Below are 12,019 nucleotides of genomic sequence, written 5' to 3' on the forward strand. Positions count from 1 at the left end.
CGAGCCAGTCAACAAGAGACTATATAATCCAGCAATGGTCAACAAAACCAAAAGTAACAATAATAGAGTGCGAGGCGGTGCACCGCAAACACAGGTGGTTCGTTTCACTCCTACTTGTCGTCGCGTCGGTGCACTTTTTCTCTTCTTTTTTTTACTGAACCAACCCCGCGTCTTCTTTTGGAACCTAGCGGCTTCGTTCTTTTGGTCTCTCACTTTTATTTTATTTTATTATGTATCAAACGATTTTGTTGGACGATTTTATCCTCACTGACTGGCATAATTTAATTCGTCCTTGTGCTTCCCAGCTGGCTTTTCGCTGTTAAGCTACCACTCTCTCATCCTTTGACTTTATCTCTCGCTAACCTATACGTAAACATTTATTCATCCAAAAAAAGAGTAGATTATCTCTTTAGATTATTAACGGTAATTACCTTTTAGTTTAGGCCGTGTTAATCAAGTAGAGTTCCAAAAGTTGTTACTTGGGCAATAATTTCAATAATAATAGAAAGTTTAGCCAACTTGTACGTATTTTTTTGTATGCAAGTTGAGAATTATTAATTTATTACTACTAATAAATATTTAATCATTGAATTGGGGACCAATGAACTTTACAGAAGCCACTATAATTAGATGAGATCAATCATATTTAAACGGTTCTGAAACTATATTATTGGTCCATCGTAAATTAAAAAGAAATAAAATTGCCTTTAGTTACCAATTAACAGATCTAAAGATTCTTGAAGACATAAAAAGTATCATAAATTTGGGTGCCGTCAAAAAGATACGGTTGTCTCCACGTTAGGTACGGTGTGGTACTTGAAGCGACATCACCCTCGTGGTTCAATGTGAACTCGACACGTGGCGAGCTTACCGATATCTTCTGTACGGTCCTAAGTTTGTTTACGTCAAACTATTATGTCATTTTTCTAATAAGTAGAGTATTATATTGTGTATAATGAATTGACTTTTTAAAATAGTTTCATTATATGCTAACAAAATCTAAGATGCTTGGTTTTAAATTGTTTCGTGAATCATTGTGGTCTAAATAAAGAGAACGAAATCCAAGTTTACGATTTTGTGATTTAGAAACCATGTTTTAGTGAATTGTATTAATTGCTGATTGTTTTTTCAAACGATTTTCATATGGATTACATTTATAAATATAGCTAAACACAAAACTTAGTTTCATACATGTATTCTTGTTTCTTTAGTATTTGGAACTGGTCTTGTCATGTTAATTAAATCTGTAACAAGTTTGTAAATTTCTCTCAAATTCACGCATTGAGATCTGAGCCGACAGACGGTTGTATTCACTTATCTGTATACTTCAAAATACTGATAAATGTTAATGCTCAATGAAGGGAATAAAATCGATGAGATCCAAGCTTAATCTAGCTATTGATTGTATGATTCATGTTATGCGGACACATATATCAAATCTTTTTAGTTCATTATTTTCGAAGGATTCTACAACCTATTTTTAAAAGTTTCTTTTTGATAAAGCCTACTATTAAAAATTTACACAATGATTCAAAGACGAATACTCCCTCTATTCCTAATTGTTTGATGTTTTAGAGTTTTCACACATATTAAGAACTCAATCATTGTTTAATTATTTTAACATTGTTTTTAGTTTTAAATATTTTTAATAATTATTAACTAAGTAGTATAAGAAATTTAATGATTTATAATCATTAGATCTTGAAATTTATAATTTACTATTATAAGTTAATAAATAAAAAAATGCTAGAAATTCAAATTTTGTGGAACAATCAATAAAGGATAGAACATCAATCTATACTATTAATTGGGAATCATTCAAACATAAGTAACCTCATTTTGGTAGAATATTTACAAAAAATGCCATTGCAAAATTTGGATACAAAGAAACAAAAAAATCTCACGTGAAAGGGTAAAAAAAAAATTTCTCATTTAAGAAACATGCGGATCTTGGATCTTCAATTGGATCTTCTAATATTACAAACGAAACAACACGCGGATCTATATTTGCTGAGTTGGATGATCCGATTAACATTCTCTCTCAATATTACTGGGTTGGATGACATTTGAGCTGGGCTTCGTAGTTGTCTAATGGGCTTCGCCGACAATCACAGCCTCACAATTAATCCCAATATTGTTTGAGATACTCGGATATTAATGAGACATAAACAAAATGGTTAGTTAACATTTAAAAAGATTTCAATAACAAACATATTCATTCAATATCCATAACTACACAAATTTAAACAGATTTCCATAACAAACAAATCCTCGACAATCTTTTTAGCTCAATTTATCATAATCACGATTTCCCAATTTATATCTAAACAAATTATTTACCTTAACAAACAATTCAATTACCAAACTCTATCAAAAACTAGATATTGAGATATGTTTAAATCGAGAATATACCCTTAAATTCGAGCATCTACCTTATACGGTTGTTGATTTAATTCTCTAAACCTAAAATTTGCTTACCTCCCTCAACTCATATAAATAGACGCCTAATGTAAAAGTTCAGAAACACACTAACCTTTCATAAAAGCATTCTTCTCTTTTTACTATTTCGTAATCATGGCTCTAAATCACGGTATCACCACCATTGCTGACGTGAGGACTTTCAAGACGAATTGGAAGATCCAAGTGAAAATTGTCCATTCCTGGACACAATACATGCAATTCACTGATGAAACAACAGAAATGATCCTTGCAGAACAGGCTGTAAGTATAGATTATGTGCTTCATTATATCTTAAGATTCTTTACTAATTACAATAATCATAAAATTAATCTATGTTGTTATCTTCTATATAGGGTACTTTGATACATGCTACTATGAAGAAATAACAAGTGAACAAGCTTCAAAGGTTCATCCAAACTGGAGAGTAGAGAATTGTGGAATTAACATCTGACTAACCTTTAACATTTAGATTTTTCAAAAAGTCCTCAACCAACACCAAATATCCTTTCTCCTTCTGAATTCAAGTCCCAGCTGATTCTATGTCTCCAGATAATGAATTTACGGTCATAAGTCTTAAATATTTTCAAACATCTGAATAATTCTAAAGATAATCACCAAAACGTATTAAAATTCAAGAACTTTTACATTTACAGATCTCAAATGCTCCAAACTGACATCAAATCAGACTTCTCTAAAAGAAATAGACTCGCAAAAATGATACTTAGCCTGCAGACATTGAGCTTTGTATCATGAGTGAATTATCTTTGGAAAGTTGCGATGTTTTATAATAATCGTTTAAAAACTTATCTCCTATGTCCTCTACTCTTGAAAACACATAAGAATGTCTGTAACAATCTGCAACTATTATATAAACAAAATTAATTAGATCTATTTCCACGTTTCAAAATATACTGAACATCACAAAATATAGATTCCAAATTGAATAAATTTAATATCTGTAATCAGAAATTTTATAGAGACATAATGATTTTTTAGCTAACGTGTTCAAAGAAAAACGAAATCAGATGTATCAGGTGCTATGTAATTTAGATATAAAAGATCAATCAGTACCTGAAGTTTCCTCTGTAATTCACAATTTCACAATTCTTTCTGCAAAACGATATTGAAACAAAAATAAAAAAACCATCCTCAGAACGGAATCGACAGATTTACAACACTTAAAACAAAATAAAAACGAATCTCTTTTTCGATCTAACAATTACATCTCCAGAAAGTATAAACAAAGAAGAATTATATGGAATCTGTGAGAATTTTGCAAAAGAATCGTCGATACCGACAATAATTTTTTTTATAACATCTGTATATATATATTTTTTATCAGACATCGATTGTTCAATTAAAGATTATCTGTTCAGATAATAAAAACAAATTTCACGTAATGGGTCTAATATGTAGTAGGCCCATCGTTAATATGTATATAAATCTCTTTCGGCCCAACATGGTTTTGTGTGACCCATATCAAAATATTTATGTTTCAGGTAATGGCGATGGCCTATGAAATTAAGTTTTGACTTTAGTATTAAATATCTTATGCTAAGTGTATAATTAAACTATTTATTTTATTGTATAACACCTTTCTATTATGATAAATGTTGCATCTTTTAGTAAATACACTTTTTTGCATAATGTAAAATTAATCAAACTGAAAATAAATGTGTGTAATATTGTTTATTATAAAGATTGATATTTTTACTATTAATTACATAAAACAAAACAATACATTTAAATTACAACTTTATGTAAATCATATCGATTCAAAATAACAACCCGCACGTACGTGCGGGTCCGGAACTAGTACTTTAATTAAAAAGGGAGTATTATCTTAGGCTTTTCTCAATATTACGGATACCGGCGTACGTAGGCAGCTTTAAATAAATTAATTAATATTAAAGTAAATTAAGTACATACGTCTATAATTTTATCCATAGAATATATGTACGTATCTCACTAGCTACATATGTTGATACATATATATGATGTGTAAAGTTACGCGTATATGACCTCTTGTTCAAACTCACTTTTATTCATCGTATCACTTTTTTTAGTACATGTTAATATTTAAAAGGATCATATAACTTTTAATACATCTTTTTGTTTGTTTTTTTTTTTGTTTTAAACATCTTTTTATTAAAGAAGCTTTTCACACAATAAGAACATATACCACGATTTGATTAGTTATGTCAATGTATTTTAGTGTTACTTCTGAGATATTATTTGACATACCTTCGTGACCTTTTCACTTTTAGACTTTTAGTTAATCGATTAACAACTTAACAAGTATATATACACTATGAAGATATATAATGCATATTTCTTAGGAATACTTGTTATCACCAGTGGTGTAACCAATGCAATCGTGTTTTGGTTAATATCGGTTTATTAATAATATTAGAGCGAAGTTTATAAGTAATACAAATATTCAAAATAAGTGATATAAAATGATCATTTTTTTGTAGTGTAATATTAAATACTAAATGACGTACGAAAATTGGTTATTTTGATCTATACATGTTGCTGAATAATGGTGCATTTTGATTATAAGGTGTTGTGTTTATAGTTTGTTAGAGGGACATATGAGGAGACAAGTCGCTATCGACCTAATTTTTAAGAAAAAAGAGTGCATATGCATGTATTATGTGGTACTCATTACCTCTTAATAATTATTTAAATCATATATATATATATATATATATATATATATCTAATTAGATTGATAGATGCTTACAAAAATATCCATGTTTGTTGTGCTTGTTTAGTTTTTGTATATAATTATTCCATATAAATCATAGTAATGGGAGATGCAAATTCGACTGTCATTTCAGTTCTTGTATGTCTTTTTTACTATGTTACATTGACATAATTATCACGTTAGTGTGTCGATTTTGTTACTGTTATTGATACAATTAGTCAGTAACTACAAAACCGTACGTTTGCCACAACGTATACATGTCGATGACGACAAATTTCAAAATAAAATATTTAGAAGGACAGATATAGAATTATAAATTATGCAATATGCAAAGCTTGAATGTTCCATTGCCTCGTTACATTATGATTAAAAAATGTAAATAAAAACACCCTATTATATGCTTATTTAATTCCAAAATTTTTGTTCTCATTAACCAACCAAAACACTTTTGTTTGAATAGAGTAGACTAGTAATATGTGGGTCGCCACGAAAGGAAGAAGGAAATTTCATTAAATCGTAGTATATATATATGATTGAAAGAAATTAATATTGAATTTTATTTCCTCTTAACAGATACTCCCTCTGTTTCAGTTTAGTTGTCGTTTTAGGATTTAAATTTTGTTTCATAATAATTGTCGTTTTAGGTTTTCAATGCAAATGTTTGGTGAAAATTCCAGTTTTATCCCTATTGTTTTGACCAATGAATTTTTTTTATAAAATATATTAATAAAGGGTAAAACAGAAAATTAAATATTTTTCTTAATTTGTGTAAAAAACATTAAACGACAACTAAAACGAAACGGAAGGAGTACATATATGGATAAAATGCATAACTTTCAACGATAGTATTATTCACCTAATTAAAATCCACGTCTGCAAATACGTCACTATATTATACTGGCTTTAAAATTCTACTCCAGAAAATGGATTGAGTCAAACACTATCCTTTATTTAGTGTTAGGTGACCATTTTTCCTTGGAGATTTAAAAAGACTATAACTTTTGTAAGTCACGCGTTCCCGTAAATAATCAAAACGATGACACTCACACAAAAAAATAAAAAATACAATACAATACTCTTTTGATGTAACTTACAATACTTACATCAAAATACAATACTCACATCAAAATATAAAAAATACAATACTTACATTGAAAAATAAAAAATACAATACTTACATCAAAATGAAAACGGATATTTAAGAAAATTACTTACATTAGTCCAAAAAAATATTCTGTAAATTTTATTATATAGAAAAATTATTAGTTATTTTATGATGGATATAGATATTTTTTTAGTAATTAATTAAAATAAGGTGAAGTAAAATTTTGAATAGAACTTTTGACCTCGTATCGTATGTATGAATATTCTGTAGCTACAAACACGTGGTTGGAAATATCGACGCTTCTCTTTCTTCAACACTCTCTCTCTCTCTTGTCGCTCTGGGAGTTGAATGGTATTATATACTATAAAAACTCCATTGCTGAAGAGTTTGTAATAACTTGCGATTTGTGAGCTGAAGAAAAGAAGAACAAAGAAACCTTTCGAATAATCTTGGTTTCAACAACATAAAGAGAATCAAAACAAGATTCAAGAAGAACTCATATAAAAAGTTTCAAGATTCCTCAAACAGCTTTTCTCCTTTGAGGATAACCCAAGCAAACGTGTCGACTGCATATATATTCGAGGTACTCATTCATCTTCACCACCACTCGTTCTTCTCTGTTTCAATAATTTCCAAGTATATTTTTCCTCTTTCTAAAAATTTGCCTTGCTGTTACACCGAAATGGTTTTTATCAATCTTTTGATTTTATTTCATTAGTAGAACTTATCCGGTGATGGGTTTTTTTCTTTAAAAATGTGTATTTTTTGTTGGGTTTAAGAGAAAATGTGTTTCATTAACGAATTAATAACCGGTTTCTGATATAATTCCGGGTTGCTCTGTTTTCCAGATCCGAGAAAAGTTGTGATTTTTATGATTCTTTGACTGAAAAATCTATTGATCAAGTTGTTTGTGTGAATGCGCTTTGTTCTCTGAATAACAGAATCCTGATGTTTTCACGTCTCAGGTTCCGATTTGGAATCTGTTGAATGGGTGTATCATTCTCATGTCCGTTCGCCGAGCAAGACGACGTGGAAGCTGCTCTAGACTCTGTCACGGTGAAGTCCATAAGCTTTGGTGATGACGACGAATGCAAAACTCCCAAGAGATCTGTCAATTTCAATGACGGAACTCTAGAGCCTACGATATTGAAATCTATGGGATCTGGTAAAATGGTTGTTGAGAAATCTGTTAGCTTGAAAGGGTTGCAACTAGAGAGAATGATCTCACTCAACAGGTCTGTCTTCAAAGAAGATTATTCTAAAGACAATAATGGCTTTGAGATTGTTAAAGACTTCTCAGTTCTTGATCCGAGGAATCCCAAACACGAAGCTGCTATTAAATTGCAGAAGGTTTATAAGAGCTTTCGTACTAGACGAAAGCTCGCCGATTGCGCTGTGCTTGTTGAGCAGAGCTGGTTAGTTATTTTAGTTACTCAAAACTCTCAAAAAGTTCCATTTGAAGAAACTTTTTTGTGTTGTGATCTAATGATGTTGTTCTGTTTCTCTATTCTTAGGTGGAAACTTTTAGATTTTGCTGAGCTGAAGAGAAGTTCTATATCTTTCTTTGATATTGAGAAACACGAAACCGCGATTTCAAGGTGGTCTAGAGCGAGGACTAGAGCAGCTAAGGTTGGTAAAGGATTGTCAAAGAATGGAAAAGCTCAGAAGCTTGCTTTACAACACTGGCTTGAAGCGGTAAGTTAGAGACTAGTCTCAGTCTTTTTTTCTTTCTTTTACTGATTTTTTGGATTGAACGTAATCTGAGCTTGGTTTATGTACTTTTGTTTTAACAGATTGACCCGAGACATCGCTATGGACACAACTTGCACTTTTACTACAACAAATGGCTCCATTGTCAGAGTAGAGAACCTTTCTTCTACTGGTAATTCCTTTTCACCGACTCATTATGTCATTCTTGCTAAAAAGTTTTGTCCTAAATCAAGTTAGATATGGGTTTGTATCATGAAATGTTGCAGGCTTGATATCGGCGAGGGGAAAGAGGTAAATCTTGTGGAGAAATGTCCGCGGTTGAAACTTCAACAACAGTGCATCAAGTACCTTGGTCCGGTTAGTATCTATCCCTTTATCTCTGCTCAACAAGTGCAATAAGACATTAGAACTTCTTTCTTATTGTTGTCATGTTTATGTTTTGTGTAGATGGAAAGAAAAGCTTATGAGGTGGTTGTGGAAGACGGCAAATTCTTCTACAAGCATAGCGGAGAGATTCTTCAAACTTCTGAAATGGAAGATAGTGAATCCAAATGGATTTTTGTGCTCAGCACGTCGAAAGTGTTATATGTTGGGAAGAAGAAGAAGGGTACGTTTCAACATTCAAGCTTCTTAGCTGGAGGAGCTACTGTTGCTGCAGGAAGATTAGTTGTTGAGAATGGTGTTCTTAAGGCTGTTTGGCCACATAGTGGACATTATCAACCTACAGAAGAGAATTTCATGGACTTTCTTTCTTTCCTCCGAGAGAACAATGTCGATATCACCGATGTAAAGGTAAGAGAAAGAGATTTGATTGAATTACTCATTCATTGTTAGATCTTGGCTATGTTGGGGATTGTGTTCTTATAAGTGTTTTTGCTGTTTTCAGATGAGTCCTACAGATGAAGATGAATTCTCGATTTACAAACAGAGAAGCACTCATATGAGAAACCATTCTTTGGAAGATGATTTGGAGGCTGAGAAGACCATTTCTTTTCAAGATAAGGTTGATCCAAGTGGAGAAGAACAGACTCTGGCGAGAAAGGAGTCCATGTCAAGAAAGCATAGCGATCTCGAGACGCCGGAAAAGATTGAATCTTTTAGCACATTTGGCGATGAAATCCAATCCGCGGGATCAAAGTCCGCAAAAGTATCTGAAGACTACGATTCGGGTGACGATGAAGAGGAAGAAGAAGAGATGTTTGACTTAGAACAAGAATCAATGCCTTCAGAGCAAAGCTCACCCAGAGGAGAAGAAAAAGAAGAAGGAGAAACCAAGGAGAGTGAAGTAGTGAAGATTACAGAAGAATCAATCCTAAAAAGGATCAATTCAAAGAAGGAAACTAAATCTTTCCAACTTGGGAAGCAACTATCATGCAAATGGACAACAGGTGCAGGACCAAGAATCGGTTGTGTAAGAGATTATCCATCAGAGCTTCAGTTTCAAGCACTGGAACAAGTGAACTTGTCTCCGAGAAGTGCTTCTGTTTCAAGACTCTGTTTCTCATCTTCATCGCAAACACAAACGCCTCAAATGTCACCGTTATGGCGAGGAATGTCACTACCTGCAGATATTACACTCACAAATTCATAACAGATTCATAAGTTCTTTTCGATCTGATCTATTCTTTTTGCGTGAATAGAGAAGATAATGACTTAGAAAATTCTTTTGTATTCTTTTTCCCCTTTTTCTACTGTAACAGAGCAGCATTTCATTTGTTTATTTGGGTTTCTTGTTTGACAAGAAATTACAAAAGTTAAAGTGTTAGATTCTTTAGGCTTTTTTGGTTTTGACAAAAGCCTGGAGTAATGCACAGAAGCTATTCTAGATTCTCTTATTCTCCGTACATCACAGTTAAATGTAACATTCTTTCTTTACTTTTGTGGGTGCGTTTTCATGTGAGTTATTTGGTTAATGGGCTTTCAAGGGGCCCATTTCACCTAGATGAAGAAAAAAGGCCCGTTATATTGCTGGACGCAACAAGAACCATGCCTAGTCTAGTCTCACGATTTTCCACCAACTACCATGCCTAGTCACTAACTATTTTTTTTAAAAAGTAAACATGTATTTGATGTATGACTATTGGATTTCTAAAATGTTTGATTCATGACTAGTGGTATCAAGAACCAAAAAGAGAAAGACTAGTATTGTTGTTATATGAACTCACCAACCAGTTCAATCCAAAAATAACCTACCAAAACAATCGATGACCTTTGGTATTTTATTCATTTGATTCATGATCTCATAGTTAGTACTAATAATCGGCAATAATATGCATTTTGTAATCAATTTAAATAGTGTCTGCTTGCTCATATTAAATTTCTCTAAAACATTAATTATTATTATGAAACAGAAAAAGTATTAATGTTTGGTTGTTGAACGCATTAAAATATCACATGCACCTAAATTTTTGGCCGATGTTTAATACAAATGGCATTTACAAAATATTGGAATCAATTTCGAGGACGAATTTAGAAATGAAACATGTGTTCAAATCACATTAACTATTGTCCACGTAGAAAATCATGGTTATGTGGATCTGGTAAATCGAATTCGAGTGAGGGATGTTTCACTTGAGTCAAATTATTCCGGATACCATTGTTTTGTGGATAGATCATGGAAAGGAAGTGATAAGTTCTCCGGTACAGGGTGGTTCTGTACATCGTCAAATGGAGAGCCGCCAACCATGGGAACTGCGAACCTCCGTAGAAGTCTATCTCCACTACATGCCGAAGTCGAGGCCCTTCTCTGGGCGATGAAGTGTATGATTGGTGCAGATAATCAAGCGGTAGCGTTCTTTACAGACTGTTCAGACCTGGTGAAGATGGTGTCTTCTCCAACCGAATGGCCGTCGTTTTCAGTGTATTTAGAGGAATTTCAGAGCGACAAGGAGGAATTTTCATCTTTCTCTTTATCTTTAATTTTTCGTACAGCTAATACTAAAACGGATAATCTGGCACGAAAAGTTCGTACAGAACCGCTTCATATCACATATGTAAACAACATTCCTCAGGAATTGCTCTTTTGAGCTCTAATTAATTTTGGATGACAAAAAAAAAAAAAAGTTAGCTTTATTAACTTATCTTGTAGTTTTATATTCTTTTTCCAAATTATTTTTGGTTGGATCGAGGTTTTCATCCAAACAGTAATTAAAGTCAAACAATTATCTTCGCTAGATATCGTTCGTTTGTTATTAATTAATTAATTTATTTATTTATATTCAATATACTATCATTAAAAATGAAAATTTTAGTTAAAACTTATGACTTTTGCAATTTTGACAAAAAAAAAAAACAAGGTAACAAATGTGAAGACATCACAGAAATGTGATCATCTAACACAAAATTGTATTAATGAAAACCAAGTGGTCGTGGTCTAGTGGCTTTCACTTGAAGAGGAGTCGCCCTGTTAGTCCAGGCCAGGGATCGATTCCCCTCAAGCGCGAAAGTGCTAGTCATTTTCATTTGGCCAGGGGTTTTCACCTGGTCTTCCCTGGACCCTAGGGGATTAAGGGCTTCGGCCCCGAACCTTCTGGTTATCAAAAAAAAAAAATTGTATTAACTTGTGTTTGCGGATCCCGGTCGATGAGCTTGAAAGTGGTGAAGTGAGGTAGAGACTGATGGTTGTTAAAAGACTGATGTCTTTCGATTTTGATTTCTAAGATCATCTCTAGTTTGAATATACGCTTTTAATTATATTACAAATACTAAAATGATAATTTCACCATTCACACGATGAGCTAATGTACTTGTATGCAATATTCGAAACACTACATACAATTAATTTCACAACATATAATTATAATTGCACCACATTCGTAACAAACATTGATTTTTTCAAAGATCATGACCAACCCTTTAATTTATCTATATTATTATCCTGGGAAATTTTGTTGAGTTTACCCCCATTAATTTGCATAAGTCGCACTCTAAAAATCAAACTTTGATCAAATCAAGTGTAAAATCATAAAATAAACAATTGGTCAATCAATAAGATTGAACTGATTATTGTTATTAGCCCTACAGGATATATATGT

General features: G+C 32.2%; 1 protein-coding gene and 1 long non-coding RNA gene across 3 annotated transcripts; one reads left to right on the forward strand and one right to left on the reverse strand.

Moving 5' to 3' along the window:
• Window positions 1-1,842: 1,842 nt before the first annotated feature.
• LOC110230427 lies at window positions 1,843-3,911 on the reverse strand. 2 transcript variants are annotated; one of them, XR_002333533.1, is made up of 3 exons: window positions 3,532-3,911; window positions 2,917-3,003; window positions 1,843-2,660 (listed from the first exon to the last, which is right to left on the reverse strand). It is a non-coding gene; the product is annotated as an uncharacterized LOC110230427 (long non-coding RNA). The 2 variants fall into 2 exon arrangements; XR_002333534.1 differs by having other exon boundaries at window positions 3,106-3,911.
• Window positions 3,912-6,595: 2,684 nt separating this feature from the next.
• LOC110230547 (IQ domain-containing protein IQM2) lies at window positions 6,596-9,862 on the forward strand. Its single transcript, XM_021033875.1, has 7 exons — window positions 6,596-6,858; window positions 7,241-7,690; window positions 7,790-7,970; window positions 8,069-8,157; window positions 8,252-8,342; window positions 8,433-8,777; window positions 8,872-9,862. The coding sequence occupies exons 2-7, from the start codon at window positions 7,263-7,265 to the stop codon at window positions 9,574-9,576; spliced, it is 1,839 nt and encodes a 612-aa protein (XP_020889534.1). The 5' UTR covers window positions 6,596-6,858; window positions 7,241-7,262; the 3' UTR covers window positions 9,577-9,862.
• Window positions 9,863-12,019: the final 2,157 nt, after the last annotated feature.

The sequence above is a fragment of the Arabidopsis lyrata genome (assembly GCF_000004255.2).
Source record: "Arabidopsis lyrata subsp. lyrata unplaced genomic scaffold ARALYscaffold_3, whole genome shotgun sequence".
NCBI classification, from domain to species: domain Eukaryota; kingdom Viridiplantae; phylum Streptophyta; class Magnoliopsida; order Brassicales; family Brassicaceae; genus Arabidopsis; species Arabidopsis lyrata.

Bases quoted from the DNA above. Each gene is read 5' to 3' on its own strand.
- LOC110230547 (XM_021033875.1), top strand. From the start codon at position 7,263: ATGGGTGTATCATTCTCATGTCCGTTCGCCGAGCAAGACGACGTGGAA. The intron at 8,343-8,432 runs GTTAGTATCTAT...TGTTTTGTGTAG, and splicing joins GCATCAAGTACCTTGGTCCG to ATGGAAAGAAAAGCTTATGA. The intron at 8,778-8,871 runs GTAAGAGAAAGA...TGCTGTTTTCAG, and splicing joins TCGATATCACCGATGTAAAG to ATGAGTCCTACAGATGAAGA.